Here is a 16,925-nt window from a genome sequence, read left to right on the forward strand (position 1 = left end):
TTATTACATTAACCAATTGGGACATTCATTTATCATCTCATAACAAAGTAAGGCGACTTTCACTAACGTCACATCTGATTGTTGGTTGAAAACTCATGTAACATGTTGACTGTAAACAACGTAAAACCTAGCATGATTCAAGAGCCCAAACCATCCTATCCCTGAGCCTCTCTCTTCTCTACAGAACGCACACTAATGTAACGGACGTAACGTAGCTACGTTAGCCTGCTGCTGCAACATACGTTATGTCATTAGCTTTGGTTGATAACGTAGCATTTTACGTTAATATAAGGCAATGCTGCGCGATGTGATGCAAATGTTACAAGCTGAAGCTGCACTTTATTCAAAGTTCAAGTGGATTTTTTTGGTTGCTATTCACAGGACATTTGTCATAATCTCCATAACTTTAAAAACTCACGTGAAGGCAGAAGGGAAATTTAATGTAATTTAACTTAAAGTAATGATGGGCATATTATTGTATTAATGCAGCCACAAGAAAGAAAGAAAAGTTTATTTAGGCTCTTTCGCCAGAGGGGCAGCTAATCCAATCAGGGCAAACGGGTGTTGCCCGGGCAACAATAGCCAGTGTCTGTGCACGTCCCTGCAGTACTCCCTGGTGGCGAAGCTTTAAAACTGCAATGACGATAAAATGATTACAGTAGTTTATAAATACACTCACCTAAATGATTATTAGGAAGACCTGTTAAATTTCTCGTTAATGCAATTATCTAATCAACCGATCACATGGCAGCTGCTTCAATGCATTTAGGGGTGTGGTCCAGGTCAAGACAATCTCCTGAACTCCAAACTGAATGTCAGAATGGGAAAGAAAGATGATCTAAGCAACTTTGAGCGTGGCATGGTTGTTGGTGCCAGACGGGCTGGTCTAAGTATTTCACAATCTGCTCAGTTACTGGGATTTTCACACACAACCATTTCTAGGGTTTACAAAGAATGGTCTGAAAAAGGAAAAACATCCAGTATGCTGCAGTCCTGTGGGCGAAAATGCCTTGTTGATGCTAGAGGTCAGAGGAGAATGGGCCGACTGATTCAAGCTGATAGAAGATCAACAACCGAGGTATGCTGCAAAGCATTTGTGAAACCACAACACGCACAACCTTGAGGTGGATGGGCTACACCAGCAGAAGACCCCACTGGGTACCACTCATCTCCACTAAAAATAGGAAAATGAGGCTACAATTTGCACGAGCTCACCAAAATTGGACAGTTGAAGACTGGTAAAACGTTGCCTGGTCTAATGAGTCTCGATTTCTGTTGAGACATTCAGATGGTAGAGTCAGAATTTGGCGTAAACAGAATGAGAACATGGATCCATCATGCCTTGTTACCACTGTGCAGGCTGCTGGTGGTGGTGGTGGTGTAATGGTGTGGGGGATGCTATCCTATCAATATGGGCCAACATTTCTAAAGAATGTTTCCAGCACCTTGTTGAGTCAATGCCACAAAGAATTAAGGCAGTTCTGAAGGCGAAAGGGGGTCAAACACGGCATAGTCTGTTACTTTGTGGCACTTAGGCGGTTTATGAACACTTAATCTACTTGTGGTTGTTTTTAAATAAACGTACATTGTTATCTAGAAATCCGATCCTGGTGCGTCAAGCTCCTTGTTTTAACAGACATTTTGATTATGCATGTATTGCTAATAATATATCATTTACATTGGTTGCACTATATAAATAACATTTTAGTTTATATGCCCCCCCAGCACCCCAGCACCCCAGCCGAAAATATCTTCCCGCGCCTCTGTGTCCCTGAGTATTGTATGCACCATAAAAAGGTATGTATAAAGGCTTCAGGTTGCCCTACACATTATTCTAGTTTAATATGTAACTACATTTGTATACAATATGTAGTAGGATGTCCCTACTCCATCTCCCTTTTAGCTTAGGGGTCCTTGACCTAAAAACTGTTAAAGACCACTGATTTACAATCATGACAGAATGGCTGAATGCCTACAATAAAAGCAGCTCTCCAGGAGAGCTCCTCCAACTGTTTCTGTACTCATATGGTAAGCATTACACTACAAAGCTGGGTATGCTCCGCCCGAAGGCAAACAAGTTATATTCTTAACCTTTCCCAAAAACTAATCAATGCTCAGGCCAAATCATTGTAGGAGTAAACCGCACAGATGAAAGAAATAAAAACAATAGTAGTGATTTCCGTTATCCATAACCTCTTTAGAAACAAATGAGTAGAAATTTAGCAGGGACTTTCCTTACTTCTTTGAATGGCGAGAATCTCCACCATGAGGTACACAAACACGGCAAGAGTCCCCTCTCTAAGATGGCCCCACTTTGCAGACTGAAACAAACATCTTTTTGTGCAAGTGGAGGAGGCAGCCGATCATGTGCTTGATATTATCTGTTTTCAAATAGTAATACAGTGGCCTTCTATGTTCTAATCAGCAGGGTCGGCCTCAGCAGTCTGCTGTCTCAGTGTTGTTTTGTATCTAATTAACCGCTAAATTTATATCTGAATGTTGTAGCTTTATAGAAGGATGTGCATGCTCTGACCCTTTTTTATATCATTTTTTTTTAGCTTGAGTTAAAATGTTTTAAGACTTTCATATTACAAATTAAATTTGTCACAGTGCAACACAACTCCTCTTGTATTGCTTTAGCTCATTGTTTTCTCATCTCAGAGAAAGACAGATAATAAAAAAAAGAAACAATATAAGAACATGATCAGTCTTGAATGATTTAGAGAAGGGCTACAACAATGTGTGTGCTGGTGCGACACCCAGTGGACAGAGTTGGTAACTCTGATCATGTGGTCAGTGTGAACTTTCCGAGCCCAGTGAGGACTACATGTGATCATATTAAACTGAAACATATCGGATGATTTATTGATGCGTTTATCATACATACCATGAAATACAGTTTGCATACAGTAGGATATATATATATATATATATAGTAAGTAATATTTCTGCAATATGTCTAAAAATGACTATGTTAGTTGTGTACATTATCCCAAATTTTGCCAACAATGTTCAAACCCAGAGAAATCTGTAATTGTAATCAATGACACACGGGCCGTGTTGTTTTGGTTGCCTGTCAATGGCGTCATATGCCCTTTGACCCCTCTAGTTGCTCTAATTTCCGTCAACACAAGGGGAACACCAGATGTAGTACGATTGTTTTGGAGGCTGAAAAACTGGAACATGAAAACCGCACTCACGCGGGTCCCGTGAAATATGACAGTTACAGTTTATCGGAAAATAGCGTTGGGCACAATGACTTTGATGAATTTATCAGACCCCAGATGAGACAAGAAGCTAACGTTAGCAAACGCTGTGGTCCCTCTGTCTCTGACGCCCCGCTGGCCGCTGTAGGAGACGCTGTAAACAAAAAAACAAAAAAAAAGAGACGCTGTATTCCTCCGACGCGCTATATTAACGATACTGTTTAAAATGCTTTCCAGGTTAGTGGGGGTGCATACCGCTTAAAACCAACATTAAAAACATAGTAATCTTTAAAGAGTTTAGTTTTGTTGTTAAACTGTGTGTAAAATGAGCGGTGAGGTTAAATCATCTGTTTCAGGTAACAGCACTAGGGTAGCCTACCGTCTGTTTGCCGGATTGTTCCGAGGTAACCATCGGTAGCTAATGTTAGCAGCAGAGCCTGTTGACAGCAACGGTATTGTTCATATTTATGCACAATGACACATAAAGCAAACTTGCTAAAAAAGGAACTACACGCTGTTTTCAGGTAAAGTTACTGTTGACGTTCAAACAGGCCTGTGTGTGTGTTTTGAGAAATATCTTTAAACTGCAAGGCTATATTTGTTTTATTTTTATTTGTTATTTATATATTATTTTATTGCCCTTACCTGTTTTCCCTGTTTTCATACATACAGAAGTTTAGTTTGCTAAATATATCACATCTTTTTAGTTGGATATCGGATGTGAAAAGAAGGAAATGGTTCTTCCATAACATTGCACTTTAGATGTGTGTGAATTTCACCAGTAGTAATTTATATAGTTCTATTTTATAGTGATTGATTATCTATTCAAAAAATGTTCTATGCAAAATATAACATTTTCTATTAAAGAAAAGATAGAAAATAAATATTTGTGTGTGCTGTAAAGTGGTTAGAAAAAAATAAATCGGAATCGGCTAAAATCGGTATCGGCTGGTCAAACTCAATGAAAATCGGAAATTGGAATCGGCCTAGAAAGTTGTAATCTGTGCATCTCTAGTTTATACGTTTATCATCATCATTTTATTACAAAAAAAGATGCACAGAAATATTAAAAATCAATGGCACAGAAACAACAAATATGAATCCACACTGAGTAAAAGTAATGATAACAAGCATGGTAAATCACAAAAACTCATAATAAAAATGGTTATGGCCTTTACAACATTAACACTGCCACGAACATGTTAAAAAACCCAGTGATATAAATAAGGAGATGAAGAATAGTTAAGAAAAGGTCTACGGTATACAGCACAGTTTAGCCCTTCTTGGGATACAAGACTAAATTAAAGACATATTACAACAGTATCTACAATACATTTGTACACTGATGAACTGTGTATTTATATTTGTGATTTGACACATTAGGCTACTGGTTAATGATAATGCAGCAACAGCATCACTTAAATATTGAACACTGCATTCTCCAGAATAATAAATATCAATTTGAATGGAAAACATCCTCCTGAGACTTAAATACATAACTTAAATGCTTAAATACTCTGTTAATGTGTTAACCAGCCCTTTAGCTTTTTTCTGCTTTTCATAAGCTAAGCTAAGCTCCTTAAATGTATCACAAGCTGCTTGATTCAAGAAAAAACAACACTTGTGCCATATTGCAATATTACGATATCCAAAATGTAAGACAATATCTAGTCTAATATATTGATGTTGATGTGATATCGATATATTGGCCAGCCCTAATTAGAAGTAATATTGCTTCACTCCTCCTCACAGCAGATCAATCGTTTGAGGAAGAAGACCCATTAATGTGAAGAGAGCACTTACCGGCCAGCGCAGTTAACCAGCCCCAATTAGCTTATTATATATGTTTTTTGCTTTTTTCTGCCTTTCATAAGCCAAGCTAAGCTCATTAAACGTATCATAAGCTGCTTGCTTGATGACCCTCCTGTCTGGTGTAAATTAACTGCCCCTTGGCTGGTGGTTTTCCCCAGACTCTGGCTCTGTGGCCGACTTCTTCTTGGTTATACGGTGCATGGCGCTGCCCATCATTGACTGGCGCAGGGAGGACAAGCGACTGCGGAAACCCTCTCCAGAGAAAAAATAAAGCAGTGGATCAAAGCACGAATTGGCAGCAGCCAGGCTCAGCGTCACCACAACAGACTTCTGCATGGCAATCCTCTCAGAGCAGTTGCTGTCAGTCCGGGACAGGAAGTGTAGGTGGATGGTGCGTTGCACGTGGTACGGCATGAAACTGACCAGGAAGGTCAGCAGGACGATGACGATCATTCGGATGGCTCTGGTGCATGTGCCCCGCTGGCGGCGGGTGGCATTGGTGCGGGACAGCAGGGTGCGGACTATGCCAGCATAGCAGAGGAGGATGACCAGGAAGGGCAGAGCAAAGCCCACCACCAGAGACAAATAGTTCAGCATGACTAGTTTCTGCACACCGTCACCTCGTGGAGGCTCAAAGCACTTGGTTTTATTTGTGACGGAGTCAAAATGCTGGCCAGACATCAGGAAGGGTGAGGATGAAAGACAGGTAAACACCCAGACACCCACACACACCAGGCGAGCACGGCTTTCTGTGACCAGCCGCAGGTTCTGCACAGGGAAGACAATGGCCAAGAAACGTGTGACGGACATGGCAGCCATGAAGTAAATACTGCAGTAGAGGTTTACATAGAGGGCGTAGGAGCTGATGCGACACAGGAAATCGCCCTGGTCCCACTGGCCCTTTTTCACATAGTAGATAACTCTCAGTGGCAGCGTCATGACACACAGCAGGTCAGACACAGCCAGGTTCAGCATGTAGACATGGAAGGGGGAGCTCTGGCTGTACGTTCTGATCAGCACCACCAGGGCCAAACCGTTCCCAACCAGGCCGAACACAGTGATGAGGGAGTAGGCCGTGGAGTAAACCTGGTTACGGAAGTCATCAATGGAGGAACAGTCAGAGTTGCTCTCTGAGCTGTTTGTCAGATTCACATACTCCATTTGTGGCCCCACCTGCAGCTGCAGAGACACGACATGTCATGTGATGTGTGCAAACTGAAAAAGAAAACATGCATGCGAGACAAAACCACAGAGGCCTGCAGAGTGTGATAACTGGGATATGGCAGATTGTTTCAGAGATGGCCACTATTTTCTGTGTGCATACTCTGGAAGAAACGCAGAAAGATAGATAAGAATTTTTAACCTTTACCCTGTTATTGCATTGAGTTACATTCATTTGGCCCTATTAAATATTATTTGGATGATCTATAAAAGATATGATTATTGATTATGTGGACACTGATAATAGCTACTAAATACTGTTTATAGATGCTTTACAAAGTATTTATTAACCATTAACAAGGCATTTAATCAGTTGCTACTCTATAATAGCTATCCAAATAATGGTTATTGACAGCATACATATGATTTCTTATCATTAACAAATACTTAATAAAATATATAAAATGTTATGATGTGTGCAAAAATAAACTTGACATTGTTAAATGATAGCATTGCTAATAATAAGTAAACAGTTAACAGTTTGTTAACAGTAAAATAACTTTTAAGTAAAGTTGAATTAATAAATGTACCATTTATTAGTGATGGTTGATATTAAGTGTTGTTGTTTTTGGGGTGAAACAAGGTAAATCCCTTCATGTAAGTCATCTCTTTTCCTGCTGTAAAGACACTTTTGAGAAATGCTATGTATCATATTGTTCATGTAGAATTTAGTTGCAACCAACTCTGTGTTGGACGGATTACATTCTGATGAATTCTACTGAAGGACAAGGAAGCATACTGATGCCAAATTGTTTATTTTACTCTCTGTGTATGTTTTGTTTTGTAATGTTATCAAATCATACATGACTGTTTTCATTGTCACTCTTGTTTTGAATTATTTAGCATGCTCCATCAAAGACCGTCTCCTGTACAATCTGAAAATGTGCTCAAACACTGGATGTAACATGGTGCATTACAGCTACATGCTGTAACTGTAATTATCTGCCAGTTACTTCCCCTCAACAAAAGTGAAAACATCTCTGATTTAGCAAAAGTATACCTTTGATAGTTATGAAATGTGGCTCTAACAAGGTGTCCTACCTTAGCGCTGAGTTCCTGGTCTGGTTACAGAGCGGTGCAGCTAGTCTGTTGGTCTTCTCTCCTGATTGATGTGCACAACAGCAGTGCTGCTTCAGTGTGTGTATCCTCCGCCTCTCTGCCTTGTCTGCCAGATGTCGTAGCAGCAGTGGGTGGGGAATGCTGCAGCAGGTGGCTGCTTCCTTGCAGCCTTAGTTGTTGGAAAGCTTTTCAAAGTAGGACTGATCTGTCTCATCTTCTGTGCAGCTCAACAGCATCAAACCCAATGACATCATCGACCATGCAGCCGCACATTTATGGTAAATGGAAAAAGAACTGAGTGTAAAACAAGAAAAGTGCATTATTAATCCTATTCCATTGAAACATTTGCTCTAATTCAGCTTTAGTCACATTCTTACTGTTAATTTTGCAGACACCTAGAGGCCTGTCTTTGCCCTTAACATACCTAATACATAAACGCCTTCTCTTCATTATCTATCATCTCATACATCTGTGTAATTTGCTTGTGTAAGCTTGTCTGACCTGTTGTACTGTAACTGTCTGTGTATTCTGAAAGTACTCTTAACATGACAAATATTTACTTTATTCATGTGCGTTAATTCTGGACGCTCTGTCACCTGAGGTGTGAGGTGGTAGAGCAAAGAGATATAAAGATGCATGGGTCAAACAAAACAATCCCTGTTGACTGATAATGGAAGACCTTTGTTTATTCCATAGCATTTCCGTTGTTTGTTGCTAATGAGTTTACAACTGGTAAATGGACTGTGGAAATGGGCACTCATTTTTGCAGTTGAAGGGCCTTGTGTGGTGGAAGGGCAGGGTAATTCATATGTAACTCATTTAGTTTGTTAGGCACCAGCAAAAACACACATTCAGACCCAGTGTCTATACATCATCAGATAAGTAGTACTCTATTAGCTTGATAGTGCATTAAGTGCACCGCGAGGAATAATGGCAGGGACAGAAAGCTGCGATTAGTGTTTTGACCCTTCTGAGAGATGTTGAAAGTGCTTCTGTATTTTCTGAGTCATCCCATTTTAAGTTCTCTGAAGTGGCAAACTGAGGCCCAGAATCACAATGCTTTCATTTCTCCCCCTACGTAATTAATTTCCGGTATATAACTTAACTCTGACGTGTGACCTAATTGTTTAATGATTGCACAGTGATTCAGGTCGTATTTGGCAAGAGCTACTCTCCTCTTTTTTGGCACATAACCGTGCTGCATTCATTAACTAGTTCAACAGTACTTTAAACAAATCACACAGCAAATTCAAATAAAGGTGCACACAGATTACAGCTAAGAATACCACCTGTCTGCACCTATAGGTGGTAGACAACAAATGGTGGTTGAGTTGAGTGGCGTTTCATGAGCGGTGGGTGCTTTGTGGATCATGTAACGATCTGCAAAATCCAATAATGTGGGTGGGCTGTCAAAATGCTTAATAGATTAATAAGTGCACCATCGCGGGTAACATCCAGTTTTTATTTGTTAGTGGATTTTCTCTATGTACTCTTGATTGATTGATGCTTTTTACAGTAACTGACCACAATGGCTTATTCTGTTTTTGTTAAGTCATTTTCAGGAAATTTGCTACTGTTCTGTACTGTAAAGGGGCTCAAGTGTGGTTCTTTTAGTCAAGATGTAGGTTTTTGTGTTTCCGTTGTTACACAAATCAAGTAATTTAGGTGCACCGGTTAGCAAGCACATACGTATAAAACAGAAGCAGCACTTACCTTAAATGTAGACAATATTTGTATTTATTTTTAGAGCAGCTGAAGAATGACAGGGAAGGGGGGGAAGAGAAAGAGGGGATGACACACAGCAAAGGGCTGCAAGTTGGATTCAAACCCAGGCCTCTGCCAAGGACTCAGCCTACATGGGGTGCATGCTCTACCAGGTGAGCTAGAGGTGGAACTATTTGCTGTGGGTGGGAAGCTGGTGAGGGATCATGGCCTTGTCGTTGCATTGAGGACTCTTTCTTGTTGGTTCGCTGTGACAAGATGGGTACAGATGCTAGATGATGAATGGGGCTGAGAAAATTGGTCAGAATTGGTCAATATGGATGTAAATGCTAGATATACTGGGCCGGCCCTGCACTGCACTGAGAAGAGACCTTTAAAAATGATGAGAAAATGGGAAATTTAAACAAAAAAGTGACATGTTGCAGTAAGATGTTGGTACTGCTGCTGCAAACCATCTTAGAGAGGTCGCCATGATGACTTCGACACCTGACTACGTGGTTTGCATGCTATCTCCTATTGACAATCAACATTGGTTTCTTTTTCAACACGTACACAGTCTTTCTCTGAACTTAATCATGACCATGATTGTTCCTTAGCCAAGTTGTTTTAGTTGCCTCTGCATAATTTAAACCTGCATTTTAACTTCATGTAACGTAACCATAGAGGTGGTAGATCAGAAAGCACTCATATGAGTTGTTTGGGAAGGAACTGACAAACCGCCTTTGCTATCATTTAGGCATGAGCGCTTGTTAAATTTCTGTTTACTGGATACAGATGCCCTGCATATTTGAGCTGGACGCAGCAGCTCCTCTGCTCTCCTTTCATGGAAGTGAGAGCAGCTGTTTCCATTGAGCTATCATACATCAGTTATTGCCGTGTGATTCATTTCATCATTTGTATATTCTTTACACCCCTGGGAAGTTGTTAAGCTCCCCACCGCTGTTCGCCTGAACTACTTGCAAAGTACAGTTTAGTTTAGTTAATTTATTACCATGTAACAGACAGATTTATAGAGTTAAGGTTAAAAAAAAACATTAAAGTCAATGACTATTAAAATCTGGGTGGTCTGCTTACACTGAGATCTATTGTAAGTCAAACAGTCCGTTTTGTTGCTCTGACAGAGTTGGTAATACCCTGCAGACTAAGATGTTTATGTAGGTCACAATCTCGGAAATGTATTGTTCATCTGAGCAGTTTGGTGGACAGTTTCACAAAGTGGGGCTCATAGACACCACATTTATGTGCCAATGGAGAAAAACAAACAACTTCTTAACCTTTGTGGTTTCCTATTTGCTGACATTGTACATGCAGTCGTTGATGTACAAATATCATTTTACACATCCTGGATGCTTCAGGTGACTGACATCTGACTGTTCAGCATTGCATATATGCAAAGTTAATATTACATATAATAGAATAGCACTCTTTTGATTCATTTTACAAAAACACAATGGCACAGCATCTCTGTACATGGAAAAAAATATATAGTATATTTAAATGATCTTTTACAGCTACATGTGGTTTAATGAGATTTTCTGTAAAGTTTCATATTTCCATTCACTAATGGAATGGCTTTAGGCCTTGTTAAGCTAACCTCCCAAACCTATCACAGGACACAGACATAGCTGAATTTATATTTTATTTCATTTTAATCATCATTTAATGATTTGTTGGGTATTTGTGAACGTTAGCTTATTGAGTTTAATTTATCATATTGCTATTGTTTCCTGCTATTGTCCCTCCTAAGTTGCCGTAGCTTCCGTTTCTTCCTCACAACACCGTCTTGTATTGCTGAGGTAGCTTGTGTGTAAAATGCTGCTGCGCTATTTTATTGTTTTCTTTGAAAATTGTGTTGTGACCCTTCAATATTTATTGTCTCGGAATTAATACGATATTAACTAGCTGTTTTGTTTACGGTTAAATATAAGTTTTAACGATGCTTTGTTTAACTCCTTTTCTTTTCACGCTGTTACTGTGTAATGTAAATAACGGAGGCTCTACAGTCCATGTTGAGTGTGTAAATTCTGTTATTTAATGTTTAGGAGCAGAGGTGTTGATAGGAAACAGTAGACCAGAAGCCAGTTAATTCTTCTTCTGCAGGTATGTGTAGCTCTTTGTTAAAGCAGTTACACACATAGTTAATTGGCCGTTGGACAGGTGTGGTCTGGTGAGGTCAGTGACTCGAGTCTGTTCGGTGTGTTCCATGCCGTCCGTTGGAGGAGCTGTCGGCCTTCATTTAGGCCGACCTGACATGCTCAGTCGGAGACAGGGCAGTCGGGACTCACCTGGAAATGGCGAGCGGGATGAGCGGGATGAGCGTGACTAAGCCTCTCAAAATCGGACAAAAATCTTTTAAACTGACCTTTGTTGATCTGAAATGAAGACAGATTCAGCAACTGCACGGCCTATTTCTCTCTTCAAATGTTTTCAGAAACACGTTTCAGTGAACTATTTTAGTACAAAATGAGATCGTAATCTGAATGAGTCGCCAGTAATGGCCACTCATGCAAAATCCGGAAGCAGCAGCCAGATCCATGTGACGCGTTCGTCCAATCAGCTGCCGGTTTTCATTTTTGGGCGACAATACAGATAAGCGCCGCCTGCTGTTATGGAGACGTATTACGTCTCATCTCTTTGGTGTGTTCCGAGGCACCAACTCGGGGAGACTGATCAGTCCAACTGCCTTTTCTGCCGAGGGTCGGCCGTCTGGTTGGTGTGTAACTGCCTTTAGACGTTATATTCTTTTTGTTACCTGTGCAGTCACCCAAACCCACATACTGTTTAACTGTGCCCACTGAAACTGTTACAAAGTATAAAACATTGTTTCTCATGTTTTTCACATACTGTATATTGTTATAATTCAAGTAAGGTTTTCCCAGTCTATTCTAATTGCTCCTGTTGGCTAGCAATGTGCACATTAAGAGTTGAATGAGATACTATACTGTAATGTCATTTGTATGTATGTATGGTAGAAACTCAACATGTTACAACATGTTGAGTTTCTTGTCTTATTAATTTACAATAATCAAACTTCCTTAACTCAGCTCAGTCGAGCTTCTCTTCTCAGAAGTTCACTCAGTCACAGCTTTGCGGCGTTGGTACTTTAGGATCATTTTGAAGTCTATTGGTTGGCCTGTGTTAGATTTGTGTCAAACTTTTGATAATAAATAGCCCGGTTTTCCAGTGGTTCATACCAGGCCTGAAATCAAACACTGGTTATCTTTTGATAAACATAACTAAGTAGTTTTTGCGCCTCAACCTAACCAAACTGCGTTTCACACCGTTAACCACGTGTTTAAAACCCTCCTGTGGGTTGTGTTTCCTGCCAGCTCTAAGAAGGCTAATTTAAGAAACGCTCCTTTGTGTCCTAATAGTAATAGGAATAAACAACCTATATCATCGTATGGTTTGGAGGACTTGTTGGGCACCGCATCATTGCACTTAAAGGGCACCCCTTAGGGCACTACATCATGTTTTATCATACATAGGGACATTCAAGAGGGCACCTTTGCTGTGATTGTTTTCCGAACATGGGGGTACTATGTTGAGCCCCTGAGTCCACCAGTAAGTAATCAGGGCCATAAACATGTAGGAAAAAATACACATACACCTTGATTTGTATACAAAGTTGGGAAATTTGTTCATTCCGCAACTATTTTTCCAGTGAACATATTATTTATTTCCTTAAAAACCTGTTTGGAAAAACAAGTTAGTATTATATAAACATATATAATCAGAATATTTAAGAGGGAGGGTTCATTTTCAGTTCATACCAGAGCTCGTTGTGTGATTAACTTAATCACACACCTGGCCTGTTAAACACCACCACGTGCGCGTTGTCTGCACCAAACTAAAACATAAACCACCTGTTCCCAGTCAACCATCAGAGAAGTGCTCCAACTAATGAATTAAGCAATGCAAATTGTAACAGCAGAGTGAGTTGAGTGATTAGTCAGTTTAGGGCTGAGTCACATTGTCTGGCAGAGGTAACAAAGGTATCATTCAGTTCACACCTTAGTTGCTGAGGATACGGTGTAAATTACCCCGCCTGCCCTAAAACAACATCCGAAATACTCACAACGCGTGTGGGTTGTTACACTTACACTTTAACAGCAACATAAATCATTCAATACCTAAAGCTGTGGAAACATTTATTACATCACATATGTGTTTATAATGAGCTATGCCGTTTTGGGAATCTACTGTACATTGATTTGATATTAGTCAGTATGAAAGTTTCTTCCTTAATGCATGTAAGGAATCTTGGCAACTCGCTCCCTGGCACCCACTCTCCACATTTAAAGCTCCTTTTTTGGCTCTGTGTTGCATGGAAAAATCAGACAGGTTTACACTGATAACAGTGATGCACGGAAACCCCTAGGGCCCATGCTGCGTTCATGCCACCTGGGAATATCAGGGACCGCCCCCGTGATTACGTTGTTTTTCAGACTGCCAGCGTTCACATGGTCGGGATGCTTGTTCTTCTTCTTCTGTTATATTGGCGTTTGGCATAACAACTTGTTGCCTGACTGCCACCAACTGTTGGCCGTAGCCTAGAGCATCAGGTCAGTGAAAACATGGAGGCCACAATAACAAAAGATTTGCTGCTGTTGTCTTATGCGAGCATACAAACAGCACATCGTCAGGTGTTTGTGTTATCTGCAGGACAACGAACGGGAAAGGACACGGATAAGGTGGTGTTTTTTTATACATAGGCCTATTTATGAATAATTTGAAACATGTTATGTCTGTGTATGTTTTCTCTGATGTCCGTGAACGGATCATGTAAGATCATCCACCAATATGAGTCAGATGAAGTCTGGCTCTCCTCCAGATGAGACATGATGACATTTGCGGAGTGAGCCAGTTGAGTTGAAGCAACCAGCGTTGATAAAGAGAAGAGAGACACACACACACACACACACAGACACACACACACACACACACTCATTCAGCCTCTTTGAGAAGAAGCGAGTCTGGCATGGGGGGAAAGCTTCCAGCCCTTATCCAGGTGAAACAGGACAATGAATTTCAATCTCAACTTTCTGTCAGTACACAGGTGAGTCCCTCACAAACACGATTCAGTTTTAAAGGTAGATACATGTGTTTATTGCATCATCAGTTGAATCCGCATTTGAACTATGATTTATTTATTTTTATGAAGAACCCCTTTAAATATTAGGAGGAATAAGGGGGGTGTTTAAAAGATTCTAATATGTCCAATAGACAGATTAAGAGTTCCATGTATCAAAGTCAATGAAATGTAAATCATGTGAGGTGACATACAGTAAAACACACTTTTCTGACTGTTTTTAATTGTTGCCATCCATAAACTGATGATAGTGACTGAAGTGTCATAATGTGCCACAGATACAGAGTTAACCCCCCCTGCTAAATCAGTAATTTAATTAGCCGATAATCTCTGAGCTAGCTACTGAACGTCTACTAATGTTTTTGACACTATTAACATTATGATGGAACTAAACCTGACACTTTATAAGTCACAGTGATAACGACCAATTTGACACAATCTTCTAACATTCAGTAATTTTAGTTGCTTACGTTTCAATTTGGGTTCTAATCTGCGCCATGAAATGACCAATTTATTCTCTGGGAACTACCAACGTTAAACTTCCCAACCGTCTCCTGCTCTCTCTCTGAATGATCAGATAGAGACTCAAGGCGGGAGTCTGGCACAACTACTTCCGATTGGCCAAAACTACGTTCCTGTTTCCTTGACTGAGTTACAAGTGCATAGAATTGGCGACAGGGACACAGGAGTTTCAAGCCCTTTGCACCTGTAATTGTGTGTCCTCTGTCACTAACAGACAAGTTTGCAAACTCTCACTTGAAACACCAAAATGTATTTAAAAAAAGAAAAGTTTTTTAATATTATTATTTTTAGGGGGGCTGAGATGAGTCAATATAAAAAGGGTCTAAAATCACCTATGGTGTGCCGTATGCTTTTGATGCCCCCTTAATCCTTTATTTTCAAAGTAAATACATGCCACGCAAATGCTTAGATAAAGTCAGGTGAGGTTCTACAGTAGTCATGTTAAATCATGCCTATGAAACGGAAGGATTTCTTGATGGCTTGTTTGCTTGCCTGGGCCTCTGCCTACTTACACAATACTGTGGCTTAGTCATAAAAAAGGAGATAGCTGTAAAGAGAATTATGTGGCGTGTTTGCACCTTTGAATGGGTGGATCAGAGAGGCATGCTAAATATCTATTTATACTAAATAGATTGTCAAAAAGAAGTAGTGTGTTAACCTCCACGTGTTGAACTCTCTCCAGATCAAACCAAAGACAGTCTGGGAGATGAGCTCTTGGTGCTGGCCTGTTTCAGCCACAGAGGGAGTGTTCTCGGCCTCTAGAGGATGGCTGCGTCTCTTCTTACTGCTGAAGCTGGTGATGGTGCTGTTGTTCCCCCACACAGCAGGCCTTCCCCTGCTGGTGGGCTGTGTGTTCAGCCTGTGGGTCCTGTTGCTGCTGCGCTCCCCTCACATCTCCACCAAGCCCTCCACTGTGATCCTGGGCCGGCTGGCTCTCACAGACAGCCTCGTGCTGCTGCACTGGATGCTTCAGCCAGGAGTGTCACTCATCTGGTTGATGGAGGAGGCGGGCTGTGAAACTAAGACGGGCCTCATGGAGGAGGGGGAATCAGTTTGGTGGAGAGAGGCTGTGAGCATGCTCTGTCTGCAGCTGCTTGATGCTCACCACCTGGCCTCTCTGCTCCTGCTGGGGCTGCTGGGACTGGAGGCCACGTTGGTGTCACGCTGGCCTCAACAGACTCGCAGATTCAGGACTTCTCACTGGGCTCAGCTCAGCTGCAGCCTGGTCTGGACACTTGTGCTGATTGAACTGTTGTACTTGCTCCACTCACAACTTTTGCAGGAGTCCAGGCCTCAGACTTATTTCACAACTCTACAAACCTCTCAAAGTTCCCCTCTGGGTCTGGTGCCTCTTCCTTCTCTTCCAGGTTTCTCCTCGTGCCTGAGATGGACATTATGGCTGGTGAATTTATGGCTGCATTATGCTGTCTTTTATAGCAGACCAAAGAAGAGTAAGAGCTTCTTTCATTAAGAGTTATTGCTATTCTATGTTATTTATATAGTAAAACTATTGTAATATTGCAGGAAATATTCTGAGTAAGATGTCTTTATATGGGCCTTATATTTTTATACTTATATCAAGACTAACTGAACAATTGCCCCTCTGGCTACAATTGCATCACAAAAATTGATGTGTGCACTTTTACTTTCCTGATAAAACCACTAAAATGTTTATGTGTGACTTTCTAAAACAGTGTAATAGTAGCACAAGTACATGAAACCATAAGCAACTGGTCATACCAGACCAACTGAAGCTGTAGTAGTGTATCGCATAGAGAAAAGGTGCTTTTTGAACTTGACTTTTCATTTGTAAAAAGATGAAGACCATTCCAGGAAAGGCATAACTATTGTGAAATATGGCTTTCGGTATTTTCAATCAAAGGTTTCCTCTGTTTACTTTGAAGAGGCTTGTGAAATAAACCAATCTCACATTTTAACAGTGAGAGATTATGATCGGGTTCATATTGTAAACATGCTCTCATCCTGCAGTCTCTCAAATGTTTGATCTGGCAGAAAGCCCAAGACAAGATGTTAAAATGAAATGCGTACAAGGCAACATATTAAGTAGGATTTAATTTAATGTTGTTCTTCACAGTCTCTAATTCGTTTTTCAAGATGTGTTCTGTTTACATAATCATATCCCACTTGCTGCCCAATAACTCACATAGGTATGTCTGTTTACATTTTTGGCACCATATCATTTGCACAGTAAAAAGTAAAAAACACAAACTGGGATGGTTCAGTAGCAAGATTTGTTTTTCTTTCAATAAATGGAAACAGTTTCAGCTTAA

General features: G+C 40.5%; 2 protein-coding genes across 3 annotated transcripts; one reads left to right on the plus strand and one right to left on the minus strand.

Annotated features, from left to right (window-relative positions):
- Window positions 1-2,838: 2,838 nt before the first annotated feature.
- cysltr1 (cysteinyl leukotriene receptor 1) lies at window positions 2,839-7,459 on the minus strand. Of its 2 annotated transcripts, none has more exons than XM_078261209.1 (2): window positions 7,281-7,459; window positions 2,839-6,233 (listed from the first exon to the last, which is right to left on the minus strand). In XM_078261209.1, the coding sequence occupies exon 2, from the start codon at window positions 6,177-6,179 to the stop codon at window positions 5,145-5,147; it is 1,035 nt and encodes a 344-aa protein (XP_078117335.1). In that variant the 5' UTR covers window positions 6,180-6,233; window positions 7,281-7,459; the 3' UTR covers window positions 2,839-5,144. The 2 variants fall into 2 exon arrangements, with proteins under 2 accessions (XP_078117335.1, XP_078117334.1); XM_078261208.1 differs by having other exon boundaries at window positions 2,839-6,197; window positions 7,281-7,451.
- Window positions 7,460-13,488: 6,029 nt separating this feature from the next.
- LOC144524747 (uncharacterized) lies at window positions 13,489-16,925 on the plus strand. The gene is made up of 2 exons (XM_078261210.1): window positions 13,489-14,079; window positions 15,317-16,925. Exons 1-2 carry the CDS (start codon window positions 14,002-14,004, stop codon window positions 16,103-16,105), a joined length of 867 nt encoding a protein of 288 aa, XP_078117336.1. The 5' UTR covers window positions 13,489-14,001; the 3' UTR covers window positions 16,106-16,925.

The sequence above is a fragment of the Sander vitreus genome, chromosome 10, assembly GCF_031162955.1.
Source record: "Sander vitreus isolate 19-12246 chromosome 10, sanVit1, whole genome shotgun sequence".
Classification (NCBI taxonomy): domain Eukaryota; kingdom Metazoa; phylum Chordata; class Actinopteri; order Perciformes; family Percidae; genus Sander; species Sander vitreus.

Coding starts and splice junctions, on each gene's coding strand:
- cysltr1 (XM_078261209.1), bottom strand. CDS start 6,179: ATGGAGTATGTGAATCTGACAAACAGCTCAGAGAGCAACTCTGACTGT.
- LOC144524747 (XM_078261210.1), top strand. CDS start 14,002: ATGGGGGGAAAGCTTCCAGCCCTTATCCAGGTGAAACAGGACAATGAA. Junction 14,080..15,316: donor AACTTTCTGTCAGTACACAG/GTGAGTCCCTCA, acceptor AACTCTCTCCAG/ATCAAACCAAAGACAGTCTG.